This window comes from Equus przewalskii, chromosome 25 (genome assembly GCF_037783145.1).
Source record: "Equus przewalskii isolate Varuska chromosome 25, EquPr2, whole genome shotgun sequence".
NCBI lineage: Eukaryota > Metazoa > Chordata > Mammalia > Perissodactyla > Equidae > Equus > Equus przewalskii.
Genome location: NC_091855.1, coordinates 31,684,111 through 31,703,691, shown reverse-complemented (window position 1 = coordinate 31,703,691; position 19,581 = coordinate 31,684,111). Strand labels below are relative to the sequence as shown.

The 19,581-nt window shown below is 38.8% G+C and overlaps 1 protein-coding gene across 3 annotated transcripts in view; it reads left to right on the top strand.

The window, feature by feature from the left end:
- The window catches only part of PTPN21 (protein tyrosine phosphatase non-receptor type 21), a 77,919-nt gene that overhangs the window by 29,004 nt on the left and 29,334 nt on the right, over nt 1–19,581 (top strand). For all 3 annotated transcript variants that reach the window (XM_070593701.1, XM_070593702.1, XM_008521426.2), the window contains exons 4-10: nt 5,421–5,518; nt 7,900–7,967; nt 8,643–8,713; nt 10,734–10,821; nt 11,235–11,323; nt 13,699–13,786; nt 14,483–14,562. In XM_070593701.1, the coding sequence (XP_070449802.1) occupies nt 5,421–5,518; nt 7,900–7,967; nt 8,643–8,713; nt 10,734–10,821; nt 11,235–11,323; nt 13,699–13,786; nt 14,483–14,562 (582 nt within the window). The remainder of the gene's footprint in view (nt 1–5,420; nt 5,519–7,899; nt 7,968–8,642; nt 8,714–10,733; nt 10,822–11,234; nt 11,324–13,698; nt 13,787–14,482; nt 14,563–19,581) is intronic.

Below are 19,581 nucleotides of genomic sequence, written 5' to 3'. Positions count from 1 at the left end.
CAATACCTATACATTAGCTTTCTATTACTAGCCTAAGAAAAACAGGTGAAGAAAAAAAGACTACTTCTTTACATATTATTTGAAATTTCTGTTTTGGAAAATGGGGCAACCTAATTTATTACAGTAATTTAGTGTATTATTTTTTGTGTAAGAATATTATAGTAGTAAGTTGATAAGTTGATAAAGATTTAAATAATACTTAGTTTTAACCAGCATATTTGGCTTTTGGGCAAGTTTATGAAATGCTTGCTTGAGAATTAAGATGTGCAGTCTTTTGTATTCCTTGGTTTACAAACAGTTTTGAATTCAAGTTTCATGTTACATTTTATTACTGCATTGGTTTTAGTTAATTATTCTTTTTGTAATAAATATTGAAAGAACATATTTGTAAATCATCCTCGGCTCCACTAACATTAGAATTTTAGCAAAAGGTTTTTGTTAACAGAAAGTAATAATACCTTGGAAGTGCAATTTCTTGGTATTTTCTTACTGTAAATACTTAAAAAAATGTACACACCCCCACACACCCTGCTTGCTTCCGTTAAAGGATTTTAGGGACAAAACAATGAAAGATAATAAACCACTTATGTTTCTTGCTGTATGTTAGGCACTGTCCCAAGTATTTTATACTTATTAATTCATTTAATCCTCACAACAAATCCTGTGAAGTAGGTACTCTTATTATCTCCATTTTATAGATGAGGAAACCAAGACACAAAAAGGTGAACTACCTTGCCCAAGGTCACACTGCTAGTATGCAGTGGAACTGGCATTTAAACTGAAGCAGGCTGGTTCCTGAGTCTTTGCTCTCAACCATTGTATTCTAAGGACTCTGGTATAAAAACACTAAAAAAAAATACTAGAAAAATCCGTAACTGGCCATTTGTGACAGTTGAGAACATGAGCTTTGGCGTCATTCAGACCTGGATTTACCTTGGCACTAGAACTAGGCCTCACAACATACAACCTAAAGCTTGAACACCCCTCTAACGTATTCAAATTCTCTAACCTCCTCAGATACTTCCCAATCATCATGCATTGACTTCCCCCATTCATAAACCTATCAATGAGCCAAAAATCAGCATCGCTATTACTAGATTCAATCCAACTAGAAAATGTTCTACCAAAATCCATTTTGCACTTCCAAATAAAAACCTCAATACTAGTCTCCAACCAAAAAGGCTTAATCAAATTATATTTCCTCTCATTCTTTGTTACTCTCATACTAAGCATACTCCTGTTTAATCTCTACAAGTAACTTCTGAAACAGCCAAGACCCCAATAAGCAATGACCAACCAGTCACAATCACAACTCAAGCCCCATAACTATACAACGCAGCAACCCCTATGATCTCTTCACTAAAAATTCCTGAATCTCCAGTATTATAAAGAACCCAATCCCCAACACCATTAAACTTGAATACAATCTCCATTTCCTTATTCTTCAAAACATACAAAACCAACATAACCTCCATTAATAAACCCAAAAGAAACACCCCCATAACAGTTATATTAGATACCCATACCTCAGGATACTGCTCAGTGGCAATAGCTGTTATATAACCAAAACCCACCAACATTCCCCCCAAATAAATTAAAAACACCATTAATCCTAAAAAAGACCCCCCAAAGTTCATAACAATACCACAACCAACCCCACCACTTACAATTAGCACCAAGCCCCCATAAATAGCTGAAGGTTTTGAAGAAAAACCTATAAAACTAATCACAAAGATAATACTCAAAGTGAACACAACATATGTCATCATCATTTCCACATGGAATTTAACCATGACTAATGACGTGAAAAATCATCATTGTATTTCAACTACAGGAACACTAATGACCAATATCCGAAAATCCCACCCACTAATCAAAATCATCAACCACTTTTTCATCAACTTACCAGCCCCATCAAACATCTCATCATGATGAAACTTTGGTTCCCACCTAGGAATCTGCTTAATTCTACAAATCTTAACAGGCCTATTCCTAGCTATATACTACACATCAGACACAACAACCGCCTTCTCATCTGTTATACACATCTGCCGAGATGTGAACTACAGATGAATTATCCACCATCTCCATGCTAACGGAGCGTCCATATTCTTCATCTGCCTCTTTATTCACGTAGGACAAGGCCTTTACTACAGCTCCTACACCTTCCTAGAAACATGAAATATTGGGATTCTCCTATTTCTTCCAGTAATAGCTACAGCATTCATGGGTTATGTCCTACCATGAGGCCAAATATCTTTCTGAGGAGCAACAGTCATCACCAGCCCTCTATCAGCTATCCCCTACATTGGCACCAACCTTGTCGAATGAATCTAAGGCGGATTCTCCGTAGACAAAGCTACCCTCACCCGATTCTTTGCCTTCCACTCCATCCTACCATTCATCATTACAGCTCTAGTAGTTGTCCACTTACTATTCCTCCACGAAACAGGATCCAGCAACCCATCAGGACACTCATCTGACATAGACAAAATTCCATTCCACCCATACTACACAATTAAAGACATCCTAGGATTCCTACTCCTAATTCTACTCTTACTTACCCTCGTCCTCTTCTTCCCCGACCTTCTAGGAGACCCACACAACTACACCCCAGCCAACCCCCTCAGCACCCCTCCACATATCAAGACAGAATTCGCTTATGCCGTTCTACGCTCCATCCCCAACAAATTGTGCGGCGTACTAGCCCTAGTTTTTTCTATCCTAATTTTAGCAATCATTCCTCTCCTCCATACATCAAAACAATGAAGCATAATATTCCGGCCCCTTAGCCAAGGCATATTCTGACTCCTAGCAGCAGACCTCCTTACACTAACATGAATCTGAGGACAGCCAGTCAAACACCCATGCGTCATCACTGGCCAACTAGACACTTCTCCCTAATTCTTGTTTTCATACCACTCACAAGCATCATCAAAAACAATCTTCTAAAATGAAGAGTCCCCGTAGTATATGCACATTATCCTGGTCTTGTAAACCAGAAAAGGAGGAGGACACTCCTCCCCGGGACTTTCAAGGAAGAAGCTCTAGCTCTACCATCAACACCCAAAGCTGAAATTCTACTTAAACTATTCCTTGATTTCTCCTCGTAAACAATGAAGAACTACCACCATGTACTATGTCAGTATTAAAAAACCTTCCTACTCGACATTATGTAATACGTGCATGTAATGCTCCCCGCCATCAAATACCCTGTGTACATTGTGCATTAAGCTTTCTGCCCCAGCTCAGCCAACTGTGGATTTGAGCATATTACTTAATCTCTGAGCTCTAGCTCCTCATCAGTAAAAGAAGGTGGCTATTGTTAAATGCTGGAGAAAGTGGTTAAGAGGGTAATAAGAGGGATATTAGTGACTGTGGCTATGCCTGGATTTTAGCCCTGAGCTTCATGGTAGTCAAGGCAAAAGAAGGAATATGATGAGTCCCATCATTCATTATCTGATAAAAGAGGCATGCTATTTGCTAACATGACAAATTTTCCTGGTATATCATTTAAAAGGAAATTTTCAGGTGGGATTTTATATAAAAGACTTTGAACCAGCAATGAACAATTTAGAGCAAATGTGGAAGAATCAACTCTTATAACAGCAAAAGTATAATGTAAGCCAAAAAAACAAAATTTCTATGGAAGGCTAAATTGATTTGGTCCAGGTATGTTGCTTTCCAGGAATTTGATGTAAGGAAAGAACCTAGAATATTTACAGTGGAGTATGTGGACAGCATGTTCAACAGATAGACTTCTTTAAATATAATCTTCTTCAAATAGGCCTGGTAGACAGTTTCAAGTTTTTCTCTTTGACAAGATTCCAGAGATACCAGTATTCTATTTGCTGATCAAGGGAAATCTGTGGATTCTGCTACTGGCAGGTGGAAGGGGATAAGTGGGATCTAAATTCTTCTTATCTGACTGGTTGGCATTTTGGTCAGGTTCTTTGATAAAGAATGGAGACCTCAAAGATAGCTAAAAGAAAAGAGGATGAGGTAAGGACACATATGAAATGATTAAAGGGATGGACTCTCAGGATTCAAATGTGAACTGTAACTGGGTTGCACTTCCCAGGTGCCAAACCTGGAAGAGATTCTGGATTCAAGGTGGCTCTGTAGACTGTATGGACAGAGAGTTAGTGGATTTTCATTCCACACCACATCCCCAGTGTCTAGAACAATGCTTTGATGCATAGTAGGCCCTAGTATTGACCTGTTAAGTGAATAAGTAGCAGGAAGGCAGAATAAATCTTCACTATAGACCTTTATCAAAATGAAGAAGGGATACGGATGAAATGCTGCTGAATGGCTTAAAGTAGGTGATTGTTGATAATAATGATAACAGCTACTACTTATTGAGTGCCAGCTGTGTTCTAGTGTTGTGCTAAGAGCTTTAAATATATTCCTTGAGTATTTTCAACCCTGTGAAAGGGTGAGAGTACCCTAGTAACAGTGATAATTTAAACCCACAGATTATATGACTTGCCCAAATTCATGCAAAATGCTAAGTTGGAGAGCTGGAATTTAACCTAGATCTGCTTGACTAAATCTTGTGCTGGTATCTAGTACCCTATATATTGAAAGTGTAAACAGAAGTAAACCCACGTTATAAGAATGTTAAGACAGCATTTTAGCAGCTATTCTTTTTGGGATTTTTTTTTTATTAATGATTGGCACCTGAATTAACATCTGTTGCCAATCTTCTTTTACTTTCTTTCTTTCTTCTTCTCCCCAAAGGCCTCTAGTAGATAGTTGTATTTTCTAGTTGTAGGTCCTTCTGGTTTTGCTGTGTGGGACACGACCTCAGCGTGGCTTGATGAGTGGTGCCATGTCCACGCCCAGGAGCCGAACCTGCGAAGCCCTGGGCTGCTGAAGCTGAGCATGCGAACTTAACCACTTGGCCATAGGGCTGCTCCCCTTTTTGGGATTTTTATAAAAACGTATTTTAATATAAACCTGATCTGAGATATCAGGAACCATTTTCTTCTGGCTTTACTTTCCAGGCTAGGGAACTTCCGCCAGAGTAAGCAGAGTCTTAGATTATCAAGTTACTAGTCAGAATTTTTAAGGTAAAGATTGGCCATTGATTCTCTGTTTCTCCAACTAACAAGAACGAAACTTAGGGACTGTCTTACATGGCATAAGACGGATGACCAGTTGTCTTCTAGATGGTTGTAGCTTTCAAATAACTACAGTTAAGGATAAGTGACTCAAAAAATTGATTACATTTGTGTGTGTGTGTGTTTGTAGGTGTAGATATGGTCGAGGACATTCTTGTCATTCTTTGAAACCATCATAGGTTAAGGTTTTATTTGACTAGTTTATGCTCCTCTAGCAAATTATGGTAAAATTCATTGTGTCTCATTTGGAGGTAGTATTGATATTGACTTCTCAAAACTGACGTTTTTTTATAGGTATCAGTATTATCTGCAGCTGAAGAAAGATATCTTGGAAGGAAACATTCCTTGTACGTTAGAACAAGCAATTCAGCTAGCAGGCTTAGCTGTTCAAGGTAAAGAATGGCAATTGATAATGTAGTAGATCTGTCAGATTAAAATGTGTGCTATAACAAAAACAGCAAGGGATTCTTAAAGTAACTGACTTTCTATAGTAGTGTTTATGTATTAGTGAAATATTATTCTGTTACCTAAGGGGCTTCCTTGGGGGAAAAAATGAATTTGGATTGCTTCAATGAAATGAGACTTCTGGAAGATTAAACATATCATATGTAAACAGAGCAAACAGATCAAAAATAGAGAAAAAATGCACACACACATACACAAATATACATATAGTGTTTAATATGCTATGTATTCCTTTAGTTCAAGGACTTGATCTGCTGTTAGCTAATAATTGAGGAATAAAGATCAGCCAAACGACAGGGCTGATGAGGTTATGTTCACTTATACTTTAAGCATACATCATTTGTTTGGTTTCTTAAACTGTTGTCCTGGATTATATTGCATTGTCAATCACAATAGATAAAGTTTTGCTTTTCACAAGTATTTTTTTTCTTTTTAAATTTTATTGAGGTCATAATAGTTTTTAGCCTTGTGAAATTTCTGTTGTACATTATTATTTGTCAGTCGCCATATAAATGTGCCCTTTTACCCCTTATACCCACCCCACCCTCTGTGGTAACCACTAATCTGTTCTCTTTGTCTATGTGTTAGTTTACCTTACACATATGAGTGAAATCATATGGTGTTTGTCTTTCTCTGTCTGGCTTATTTCACTTAACATAATGCCCTCAAAGTCTATCTATGTTGTTGCGAATGGAACAATTTTGTCTTTTTCTATGGCTGAGTAGTATTCCATTGTGTATATATACCACATCTTCTTTATCCAGTCATCAATCAGAGGGCACTTGGGTTGCTTCCACATCTTGGCTATTGTGAATAATGCTGCAGTGAACATAAGGGTGCATAAGTCTCTTTGAATTGTTGATTTCAAGTTCTTTGGATAAATGCCCAGTAGTGGGATAGCTGGGTCATATGGTATTTCTATTTTTAATTTTTTGAGAGATCTCCATGCTGTTTCCCATAGTGGCTGCATCAGTTTGCATTCCCACCAGCAGCGTATGCGGGTTCCCTTTTCTCCACATCCTCCCTAACATTTGTTATTTTTTGTCTTAGTAATTATAGCCATTCTGACAGATGTAAGGTGATATCTCATAGTTTTGATTTGCATTTCCCTGATGATTGATGATGTTGAACATCTTTTAATGTGCCTGTTGGCTATCTGTATATCTTCCTTGGAAAAATGTCTGTTCATATCCTCTGCCCATTTTTTGCTCGGGTTGTTTGTTTTTTTGTTAAGTTGTATGAGTTCTTTATATATTTGGAGATTAACCCCTTGTCAGATATATGATTTGCAAATATTTTCTCTCAGCTGTTGTGTTGTTTTTTCGTTTTGTTTCTGGTTTCCTTTGGTTTGCAGAAGCTCTTTAGACTGATTAAGTCCCATTTGTTTATTTTTTCTTTTGTTTCCCTTGCCCAAGTAGACATGTTATTCAAAAAGATCTTTCTAAGACCAGTGTCAAAGAGCGTACTGCCTATATTCTAGGAGTTTTATGATTTCACCTCTTTGCTTCAAGTCTTTGATCCATTTTGAGTTAATTTTTCACAAGTATTTTTGAATTGTTTAGTTCTGTTACTTGATATGTGTCTAATCTATATGTATTTACGTGTATGTGTATACTTTGGGAAGACTTCTGATGGGGCATACCAGTTTCAATTGGTAACTGACATTTAATCTTGAGAATTGAAATTTAATCAGAAAAATCCTTAATAAAATTCCATCAGATATCAGCAGGCATGGAGACATATCATTTCTAGACAGACTAATGCCTGGTACACATGGAGCCTCATTCCTTTCCAGGGTACTTCGAATCTTCTTAAGTGTCATCTTTGGCTTTAAGAGTCAGTTTTTCCTGAGCTTTTTGCTGAACTATCAAATTTTTTTAACAATTAAAATTTTCTAAACAAATGCATTTTACTATAACATATGCAAATGATCTAATTCATTCCCTAGAGGTAATCACTACTGTGAACAGTTTGGTTTCTTCCTCACATTTTTTTTTGCATAAGTAAGCATACATGATTACAGGGTACGTTTTGTTTGTTTTTTAATTATAAAAATGAGATCATATTATATATAGTTTGTAATTTTTTTCACTTTATTAATAGGTGTTTTCCAAGTCAAGACACAGGAATCTACTTAATTAACATTTTTTAAAGGATGTTTCTAAAATATATACTTCATAACTTTAAGGCAAATTTGACTTCTAAATCATCAGTGCACATCTATATACTGCATATGGAATTTGGGTTTGCATGTTTTCCTATGCAGATTAAACATAATTGACATGTGAATATTTCTCATTTTGTATAGCTGATTTTGGTGACTTTGATCAGTATGAATCCCAGGACTTTCTTCAGAAATTTGCCTTGTTTCCTGTGGTAAGACTTCTTCTGTCATTGGGGCTTTTTAAAAACAGTTTATTTCCATACCCTTAGTAATCCCTGAAATAATGAAGTCCACATGGTAGGCTTACTGGGAAGGAATAGTGTTAAAAAATCAGTTCCCTCTTTTAAACAACTCAAGTGTAGATGCTTCCCCTGTTGTTGTCGTCTTGGTCCTTGTAAACCCACAGAACTGAAGGGTCTGTGGTCACTGGGCTGCGGCCACTGAAGTTTGTTTTGTGTTTGGATGTGTGTCTAAAGAGAGGGATTCCTTCCAGCGTCTGAGGAACCATGCAGAGGTTTTGCTTTTAACTGAAGGGTTGAAACCTCACAAAGCTATATTAAAATGAATTTCGCTTCTCAGCAGCAATTTAAAAAGTCAATGACAAAAAGACACTACATTGGAACATCTAAGGGAGCTGATATGCTCTTGTGTAGCTCTTCATGGTGTCTACTCTTCTAGTCAGGGAATGTACAAGAGGTTGTTATTCTGCTGGTCTCAGAACTGGCTGATGGATGTTACCAACCTGAAATAACTCAGCTGAAACTTCCTCTAGGATGAATTAATACTAGTCCTAATTTTGCCTGATAGTGACTAGAGTCAGTAGCAATGATTCTTCCTAAGAAATTGGGTGACTTGTTTACATACTCACTGCAGTGTGTTTTCTTCAGGGATGGTTACAAGATGAAAAGATATTGGAAGAAGCAACCCAAAAAGTGGCCTTACTGCATCAGAAATACAGGTAACTCTAAGAAGTAAGACAGGGAAATGGTATAGAACTAATAATGCCTCTTTGAGTTTGAAATATGCGTTGACACAATTAAATTTGGAACTTTCTGCTGCTGCAGCTCCTACTACTGTTACAAGTAGCCAACATTTACATGGCAGCCACCATGCGCCAAGTGCTGTTCTAAACACTTACCCATATTAACTCATTTATTATCCATGTTTTATCAATGAGGAAACTTGGAAAGTTGAAAGCAGCCAGTCTCTGAAGGGTGCCAATTCTTCATATACTAAAGGTTTTGGAGGTACCCTAGTCTTGTGTAGGTTAACACACGATTAGGGAGACTTATTTTTTTAATGATCCAGCACGTGCAGAGTTTTTTCCCTGCACTCCTTTGGAAGCTGTATCTCTGTCCTCTGCAGAAGCTGTGCTAAGAGCTGGGGTGCTTACTGCCCTCACCCCTGCTTCTGAGTGGATAATGACTTTCAATGGTAGTGAATTCTATCTGTGTTATCTGAAAGAAAAATCCTCTCCTAGAGAATGCTAGGTCTTATTATAAGTGGAATACCACACAGTTCCAAGAACTAATGTACCATTAAATTCTTATAACCACTCTTTAAGGTAAATGTTATTATCTCATTACAGATTGGGAAAACCAAGCTCAAAAAGACTAAATAACTTGCCCAAAGTTACATATGGGAGAGGTGGTATTTGAACCCAGGTCTGTCTAACTATAACCTACTGTTCATCTCCTCCATCAAAAATAACCTTTTGCCTTTAGTCTCTCCCCACTCAAATCCATACAATCACTCACAAAAGATTAATCTTCCTAAAATATCTCTTTCCTCTTATCTCCCTCATCTCCTTCTCATGTGCTTATGAATCTTTTCTTGCCTTCCACTAGCATGAGTTCATTACCCCTGGGGTTAAAGGCCTCCCACAGTTGGTTAAATCCTGCCTTACCTTCTGCTATCTTCAATCAACCATTATTTTTTAAGCATAATTAATCCCTCAGGCACACATCACTCTATCTTTTGTTACTTTCACTCATTGATTTGTGCATTTCCTTAAAAGATAGTTTAGTATTATTATTCTGTATGAGACAGAGTGCTGGATGCTGGCACAAAGATAAAGAGAACAATTACCTGCCATCAAAGAATATATTCCCTGCTTTGGAGTCTAAGGGATAGGCAAGACAACCCATTGTAATAGTAATTGTAATACTAATAATGTGCTATGAGTGCAGTGGGAAAGGTGTACATGGAAGGTGGTGGGTCTGCACAGAGCAAGGGCATCTAGCTTAGATGTGGGAATCACAGAAGGTGACAAAGAAGAGGTGATGCCTTGGCCGAATCTTGAAGGATATTAGGGATTGACCAGGTGCACAGGTGGGTGACAGGTATACCAGGAAGAGGGAATAGCATGTGCAAAGGCCCAGAGGCATGAGGGAACATGGTACCCTCAAAGAAATGCAGAGTTTGGGATGATTGCAGTGTGGGGTGCCTTGTAGGTGTCAGGGAGCAGCAGAAGATGAGGCTGGAGAGGCAAGTCTCCTTATGGTTGAGTACTTTCTTTACCCATGCTGCCTTCCTGCCCATCCTTGTAATTCTGTCACCAAGCTGAAAAGGATTTCCATCCTCTAACTGTTATTTCATGCGCTTAGCATTTGGCATTTAGCACATGATGCATAGTAGTGCCTGATGTTTTAGGTAATAAGCAGTTACTCAGTGGTTTAGAAAGAATCCTAGCTTTCACTGAAGGCTTTTTTTAGGGGGTTGTTCCCTGCATCCCCCTTGCCCACCTAAAGTACAAAGGATGGGATCTTGCATAACTAACCCTCAGCACTCAGCACAGTGCTTTGCATGTAGTCGATTTTCAGTAAATATTGATGGATTGATATAACTAATTACAGATGCTTAGAAACTTGAAATGTTTATAATGTCTTATGCCTAACTGATAGATAGTTTTTAAGAAAAGCTTTTTTCTTTCATTTTTAGTTTTGTGAACAATCTTACTAACATCTTTTGGGTTGCAGAGGGCTCACGGCTCCTGATGCTGAAATACTGTACATGCAGGAGGTAGAGAGAATGGATGGCTACGGAGAAGAGAGCTACCCTGCGAAGGTAAGCATGACACCGAGGCTGGGGCTTTCCAAACTTAATCTCAGCAATTCTGGGAGAGTAGGGGGAAGCCCAGGGTGCCCTGCTGTGCAAGGCTGAAGATGTGCAGAAGTCTGGAGCCTTAAAAGCTGAGGTGCTTGTGACCAAAATTTTGTAGTAAAGCACATTCCTGTTTTGCAGTTTGTTCTTTGAGATGCTCTTGAAATAGAGTTCTTTAAGGAGCCCAAGTCTTCCTGTTTTCATACATATTTACAAGACAATACATTTATCCCTTCCAGGCTTTTCCTCTTCAGCATAGGTCTTCTGAACGTTTTATATCTGGAAACAAGTTTAGGGAGCTGGGTGTAGATGTTGCAGTTCTTAACTTCTTACACATCTGCTGCCTCACTGGTTCTTTTTCTGCTTTCTCCTCTTAGGATAGCCAAGGCAGTGACATATCCATTGGCGCATGTCTTGAAGGTATCTTTGTGAAACACAAGAATGGAAGGCCTCCTGTGATATTTAGGTATTTTTCTTACATCTTTCTGTGCACTTTCTGTGGCTCCTGTTGGTGATATCTTTAGTACCTATTCCAGTTATATTGCTCACAAGTCTTTCCTAAGGTCTCATTAGGAAATGGAAATATGCCCTTCCCAGAATAAAATTCCACCTGATTGCCATGGTTCTTTTTATGAGCCACTTTCTTCAAAACCAAATTTGCAGAACCTACTTATGAAATGCTTAAAAATGTGTGACTCTTTTCTTACCGTATGTGGCCATTCTTTGTTGTGATGTGACTTTTTCATTTGAGCTTTCTAGGATTATTTCTTGTGGAAAATCTAGGCCTTTTTCTGACTTTATTATGTACCAAAATTTCTAAAGTACCAACATCTAAGTAAATTTCGTTTACTTTTTATAATGTTGATTTTTTCCTTGATTATAAAAAAGTGATACTATTCATTTGTGAAGATCTTAGAATGTGTATCATAAGAAAGACAAAGGATATATAGCAATGTGCTAATAGTGGCCAGCAATGAACAGTGAAATGGCAGGTGATTTAAATTTCCTTTTCAGTATTCTGTGTTCCAGTTTATATCCTCAAGATAGTAAATTGGACCATGTTGTTCAATCCCTGCCTTTTCATTCCTTAAAATCCATAATCTAGAAAATCCAAAGTGTCATTTCATAGAAATATTTCCAGTTTTAGTCTGAGATTCTATCTACTTTGATTCTGTCTTCTCTTGATGAAAAATGAAAAGTTTGCATTGTTTTTATAAAGTAGTAAAACATTATGTCATTTTGGTTTTTGGTTCCTTTGTGTTTACCGTTTATTGAGTGCTTATCTGAGCCAGGTACTGTGCTGAATGCTCTCTGTATATTTTCTCCTGTAATCTTTACAACAACTCTGAGCAGAAGGCATTACTACCATTTTCCACATGGGATGATTGAGGCTTAGAAAAGTTAAGTGATTTGTCCAGGGTCACCCAGTTATTAACTGGTAGAAGCAGGAACTCAGATTCTCCACTTTAAGCTGGGCTCCTAACCAGTGTGTTAAATGGCTTCTGTTATTAAAAGGAACTTAAAAAAATTTTTGTTTCTACTCTTCAAGCTTTCTAAACCATCTTGACTATTTCTTCTTGAGAACTAGTTTTTCCTTTTAAGATTTTTTTTCTTGAAGCTGACCTTTCTTCCTTCATTTCCTTTGCTTTACTGCCCTTGGGGCCCTGAATTCTCCATTGTGATTGTGACCGCAGACAGCATGCCCAGCTTGGGGCGCAGAACCCCACTCCTTGACTGCACTGCGCTGACTGGGTCAGGCGGCTCCTCTTTGGCAATTGCTGTTCTGTCTCCAAGCTGCTCTTTAAGACTTCCCAACACGCTGAGCCGGGGGACAGAGGACAGAAAATGGATCTGGACTGCACCGGAAGGGCAGGACTCTGTCAGTGCCCAAAGGACCACATGAAAACTGGAGGCATCCAGTGGGCTTCCTTCATCTCACTGGATAGGAATTTTAAAAATTGCCTTTAATATGGAGCCTAGTAATCTTTAGGTTTAACAATTAAACATTGAATCACTACAGATTAATTCTATAAGTTTACTTAAATTTAATAAATTTAAGTAAATTTAAGAGAACTAAATCTAATATAATGGAGAAGGATAAAGAGGGGTAAAATTTTTCTTCCAGACTCATTTTTTCCTTACATTAAATTATACAGATATGTAATAAAATAAAATGTTAATATGTAAAATCTAAACATGGTAAAATACAGTTAGAAAGTACAGATAGGAGTTCGAATCCTGGTGAACACACTCAGAATAGTCCACTGTTTGGGTTCCTAGCGTTTGAATTTCGTCTTCACCCTGAAGCTTCTCAGAGCACCCCACCTCCACCCTTGTGCCTTATTTTACCCTGTGTACCTGCAAAGCTTAGCAGTACTTATTTGCTTCTCTGTTCTCTCTCTCACCCCCATCCTCCAGCTGTGCCCCTTTGAAGAAAGCACTGTGCCTTACTGGTCTTAGGATCCCTGGGACCTAACACAGTTGCTGGCATTGTTATAATGGGTGGCCTTTAAAATGTCTGTTGAGTGAATGAAGGAGGCATTGGCAGGTGGCTAAAATAGGGATCTTTGATGGAATTAATCTAGTAAATGAGGATAAATAGATTTTACATTTTTAAGTGTTCTTTACCCTCATTTGGTATACATGCATTTATTTTTTGCAACTAGCTGTTGTCTCTTCATTTGGAAAGTGCATGTTAGCTGATTGAAACAATGTTTTATTTCTAAAGTGATTAACAAATATTAATTTATGCATCAAGCTTAAGAAGGAAAAATCATGTATGTCACCTCCTAGTATAAACATGAGCATTCACGATGCCATTTTCTATTTGTTGTCCTTTAGGTGGCATGATATTGCTAACATGTCCCACAATAAGTCCTTTTTTGCATTAGAGCTGGCAAATAAAGAGGAGACCATCCAGTTTCAAACTGTGAGTAAACATTAGGAATCTGCATGGAATGTTTTTCCTAAAAGTTAACAAGTTAGCATTTTTGTGTGTGTATTTGAGGGGGTGGCATTAAAATTATAATATTTCACTTTTATAAAACATTGTAAAATGTTATAGCATTTGGCATAAAAGCCCTTGGGAAAAAGTAGTTGCCCAGTAAGTATTGTTGAATGAATGAATGGGTCCTTAGATAAATACTCTCTGATTGTGATGATCTTTAAATTAAAGGGACTAAGTAGAGGAGAAAGTAAGCACTTCGTGTCTTCATTTCCCTTAATAAGTGAACGGCTCTGTAGATATATTTTTTCACAGTTATTTGCTTTTGTTCTTTTGACAAAGGTAGTGGTGAGTCACTGAGTTGAATATTTTGTTTAAAAATATCTTTGAGTATTTGTCAAAATAAAAGTTGATATTTTCATAATTTTTAAGTTTCTAAGTCATTTTGAAACTGTTTAATATAAGAATCACACTATTAGAACAGATGTTTTTTGTCTTCGTAATTTAAATCCTAATTATATGATTAATATTGTGGGCACAGTATTAGAAAATGAAAGAATCAGTGTGTTAAAAAAGTGACTTTGACATAATATGTCGCCCAGTTATGCCTTGTCCTCAGACAAGCTCCATATCAAGTTGTAAATGTGCTTTCATTTACTTTATGCATATTTTGTTTGCTAGGAAGACATGGAAACAGCAAAATATGTGTGGAGGCTGTGTGTTGCGCGACATAAATTTTACAGATTAAATCAGTGTAGCTTGTAAGTATATCCTGCTCACAGAAATTGTAGAAAATAATGAGTTTAAAAATTTTCATCTTGAGCTGTATGATATCATCTAGAAAGACAAATTTTATTTAAAAATGATGTTTTTATAACAAACTCTTTGCTTTTGCATATTAAAATGATATTTCTCAATTCTTTTTTCATTTTAGCTTTGGAGCAACTCTTTTTTTTTTTAAGGATTGGCACCTGGGCTAACAACTGTTGCCAATCTTTTTTTTGTTTTTTTTCTACTTTATCTCCCCAAACCCCCCTTGTACACAGTTGTATATCTTAGTTGCATGTCCTTCTAGTCGTGGGGGAGCAACTTCTAATAGCTACAGATATGCCTCTAAGATTTCTTTCAACTAGTTATTAGAATCATTCTAATTCTTTTTTCTTTTTTTTTAAAGATTAGCACCTGAGCTGACAACTGTTGCCAATCTTCTTTTTTTCTTTTTTCTCCCCAAATCACCCTAGTACATAGTTGTCTTTTTTAGTTGTGGTGTGTGGGATGCCACCTCAGCATGGCCTGATGAGCAGTGCCACGTCTGCACCCAGGATCCAAACTGGTGAAACCCTGGGCCGCCGCCGAAGCAGAGTGCATGAACTTAACCACTCCGCCACGGGGCCAGCCCCTCATTCTAATTCTTGAAAGTTAAAAAGGAAATGTCCTTTATTATTTTTTTCTATCAGCATTTTGAGTGATTAAAGATTATTCAGCTTTTTAAGCCATTTGAAGAATTTATGCCCCTTCTTCCTAATGTACATTTTCTTAGCCCACATGGGATTTCCCTTCCCTGCTGGATCATTCCTATCAGCATACAAACATGTTGTACTATTTCACATCTGAAAACACTTTTCCTTCATTCCATGTGCCCTGTAGCCACAGTGCCATATCTCTGCTCTCCTTTGTTGCAGGTTTCTTCAAAAGGAGTTGTATATTGCTTTCTCTCTTCCACCCTGTTTCCTCCCTGAGGTCTTTACTCTTGCATCCTACTGTCTACTTGACATTTCCATTTGGATACCTAACAGGCATCTCAAATTAGATATGTGTAAAACCAAACTCTTGATTTGCTCCTCCTCTTCTTGCCCCCAAACCTGGTTCTTCCCTGCTCTTTCCTGTTTCCACAAATGGCAGCACCCCGTATTCACCCCGTTGCTCAGGCTGCAAACTTAGAAGTCCTACTTAATTCCTGTTTCTCTTTCATCCCACATGCAATTCATCAGCAAGCTCTGCCTTCAAGTTATATCTGAAATCTGACCATTTGTACCACCTCCTCTGCTAACAAGTTAGCACCAGTGCCATAGTTTCTCATCTGGAACATTGCAGTAGCCTTCTGACTCTCCCTGTTTCTCTGCCTGCCCTGCTTGTAGCTTACTTTCCATAAGTCAGCCAGAGTGATCTTAGTTTAACCTGAGTCAGATGCTGTCACTCTTCTTAAAACCATACCATGGCATTCCATCATACTTTAAACAAGAAAACAAGGCTGTACATGGTCTGCTCCTTGCCTGGTTCTGACCTTGTTTCCCTTTCCCTCTTCCTTGATTACCCTGTGCCAGCCACACTGGTATCCTTTCTGGTCTGTGAACATGTTCCACCCTCGAGGACGCTGTCCTTGCCCCTTCCTCTGCCTGAAATGTTCTTCTCCTGTGTCTTCACTTTCCTCGCTCCCTCATTACATCAGTTGTCTGATTAGAGGTGCCCCTCTTCAGAGAGGCTGTCCTTGACTACCCTGTGTATCCTCCTCCCCCTCTACTCCTTGTCTCTCTTTATCCCCTCACCCTGCTTTATTCTTCTTAGCATGTAGCACCACTTGACTTTGTGTGTTTGTTTACTTACTGTCACATCTCCTTCTAGCTGGTAAGCTCCACATCAGTGAAGGACAGACGCTCTCCGGTCTTGTTAACCCCTGTGTTCCCAGTGCTGAGCAAGGGCCTGTCCCATAGTAGACCTTGTTGAATTTGTTGAATGAGTCTACAGAAACGAGTGTTAAGAGCTCTGGTTTGGGATGTCTATAGGATCCCTTAAGAGGAGGATGCCTAACCCAGAACCACCAAATTAGGAAAGGCTTCCCAGCGGAGTGACATTTAAACTAAGGCTGAAAGGTTTCACTCCATCCCCACAACCTTTCTTTAAGCTGTCCTCTCTCCTCTCGCCCTTTGCAGCTGCCTTCCATCTGGCCGCATCTGTCACATCTCACCTGGCTCAGCCAGCCCTCTGGATGAATGAGTGCAAGATGTATTACTGCTTTCAGAGTTACAGTTCAGGACCAGTTCTGAGCCTGTTCCTCTCCTCCACCTTCCTTAGCTGTGGATTAAGTACAGATTCCTGTGATCCTCCTCTGGGCTCATCTGCCTGGCTGACCCTTGATCCTGGGTCCCAGAGCCCATCAGTCCTTACAATGCTAATGCCTCTTGCAGCCCAGGCATTTGCTGGGATGCCCTTCCTCCTCTTCTCTGGCAGACTCTTAGTTATTCTTCAATATCCAGTTGAAATGCAGTTCTGCTGGGGTCCACCATGCATTTCGCTTGCTTAGTCCTCAGTACCACGCTCGAAGTTCTTGTTTTTTCCTACTCCTTTCATAACATGAATTCTAATTCAGCAGATGCTATCTCTGTGTCAAGCATTATGCTGAGAGCATTTATCTCTTTTAATTTTTACCGTGACCCTGTTTGGTACAATTATTATTGTCCTTTTATAGATAAAGGCCTAGAGACTTGGAGAAGTGGCATGTCATGCCCCTGCCATACAACTAGTCATTGGGAGCAGTGAGACTAGAGCCTGTGCTCTTAGCCACTGTGCTAGAGTTAGAGTGTTGCGTGTCTGCTGTTTTGTTGTGGACTTGATTTGTCCATCTTGTCTGATGGAACTCCATGAAGGCAGGCTCTCATTTATCTTCCTGCCCAGGTTTCTGGCAAGGTGCCTCATATGTAAGGCTTAGTGAGTGATGGAAGCCTGAGTGGGACAGTGTTGGGAGTCAGAGGGGAGAAGAGCGCTTTTTGCTCCTTGTCTGATTTCATTTCATTACTGATTGTGAATTGGAAAATAGCTTGGAGTTCTAGGTGCATTTGTGTGTGAAAGCGTTCACCCTGGTGGCTAGATTCAGTGTGCTAATAGTCCAGGATAGTTGCATTTGGGGCTCCTTGGGGCTGGCCTGGTGACCCAACCGTGTGTGACATTATTTTTATGCAGAAGTAGTGTTCTGACATTCAAGCAGTAGATATGCAATCTCTTTCACCACAGCCTTTTTTTCATAAGTTTAAAGCCTTTTATAAATTTAACAGTATTCGTAATATTGAGCCATCATCACCTCAGTTCATTCCTCTTCTGGGAAATAGTGGAGAATCAATCATTTTGAATAAACCACAAAATATAATCCCTTTCTAGTAGGCATCCATATTAGTTGGTGGTTAATGCCTTTTTAAAAAGATTTTTGGCAAATCACTACCTGGTAATGATTTTAAAGTTTAGATGGAAAAGAAATAGTTGTTTGTGGTAAATGATTCAATTTTAGAAACCTGATTTTTTGTAATATTGCTGTTCCCTTGCTAAATATAAATAAAACCACATTAATATGGTCTTCAGTTGTATATATTATATCCGTATGAGGAAAATATGAGTGTTTTAAAACTGAAATAATGATATTTAAAGGGCTGTTTTCCACATTTTGTTTTTAATCTCTCACCATCTAGTAGTTTGTGAAAGTCCATTTCTATGAACTATTCCTATGTAATTATTTACGATAGATGCTATCCACTTCATTCTGTGTGAAACTAATGCATTTCATTGTGAGCACTTGTTCCCCAGGTGAAATAAATGAATTCTTAGCTTTTAATATTTTGATGGGTAATAAGACTGAAAATAACATTAATTTTAATGGTCGTTTCTTTTTAAGGCTCTCAAGCTAGACTGTTTAGTCACATTTACTATTATAATGATTCTGAAGTATTGGTAGACTTGTTCTCATGGTCCAGATGGGTAAACTCTGGTGTAATGGGCATTTAGTGAAACTGCAACAGGCCTGGAACTGGACAGTGGATTCTGAACGCCTGGTTCAGCCTGGAGTGACTGGTGGCTCAGGAGATGGATTCTACTTGCATAGAAAGGAGAGCTTTCCTCCTAGAGTGTCTGCATCCCCACCCCTCAGTCCTGATTTGTAATATAATGGTGTCTGGGATGGCCTTCTATGATTTGTCTAACCCTGACCCAGATGACTGCGTTTTAGGATTTATAGAATGTCGTGATCCATTAGTCTTACCCCCTCTCTCACCTTTTAAACAATGTACTTGAGGTAACAGAGTCATCTTTTTATGTCACCCAAGCCTTAAAAATGTTAGATAGATAAGAATCTTCATTTTTTTACTCATAAAATGGGCATAATGGGACCTTCACTTAACATTCCTTTAGGGTTGAATTAGGAACTGGACGAGATAACGTCAACCTGTTAGGTCAAAAAGCTTCTTTCAGTCCCGTCTCCCCTACCCTGAACCCCAGAACTGATCAGGCTGTTATCATCCTCTCTATACAAGAAAAAGCCTGGGCGAGAAAAGGTCTCTGGAGAGGGCTCTCGGTCGGGGAGGCTTTTCTCTCGAGAGGGCAGAGGAGATGGTACCCTCTAACCTGCAAAGCCAAGTGATGGGTTTCAGGAGACTTTCTCTGCAGAGGAGCCTGGACTTCAGTCACCAGTAGGCTGCTTGCTGAGCACAGTGAGAGGGTTGGTGTATGTTCCCTGCAGTTTAGGGCTCTCAGTGAGCTAGCAGCTGGTGTCCACTTCTGATCTGGAGACTTTGGTGATGAGGACACTGACTGGAGTGGGCCCTGCCTAGAAGGGGATAGGGGCCACCCCTTCTTCTAGGTCTGCTTCGGGGTTTGGAGAGACTGTAGGTGGTCTGGAAGAAGATGGAGTAACCCCTATCCCGTTAGAGGAAAGTCATTGAGGCTAACATTTTCCAGGTATTTCTACCATTTAACACATTTTTGTTCATCGAAATCTCACTCCTCTTCACTAGCTATAA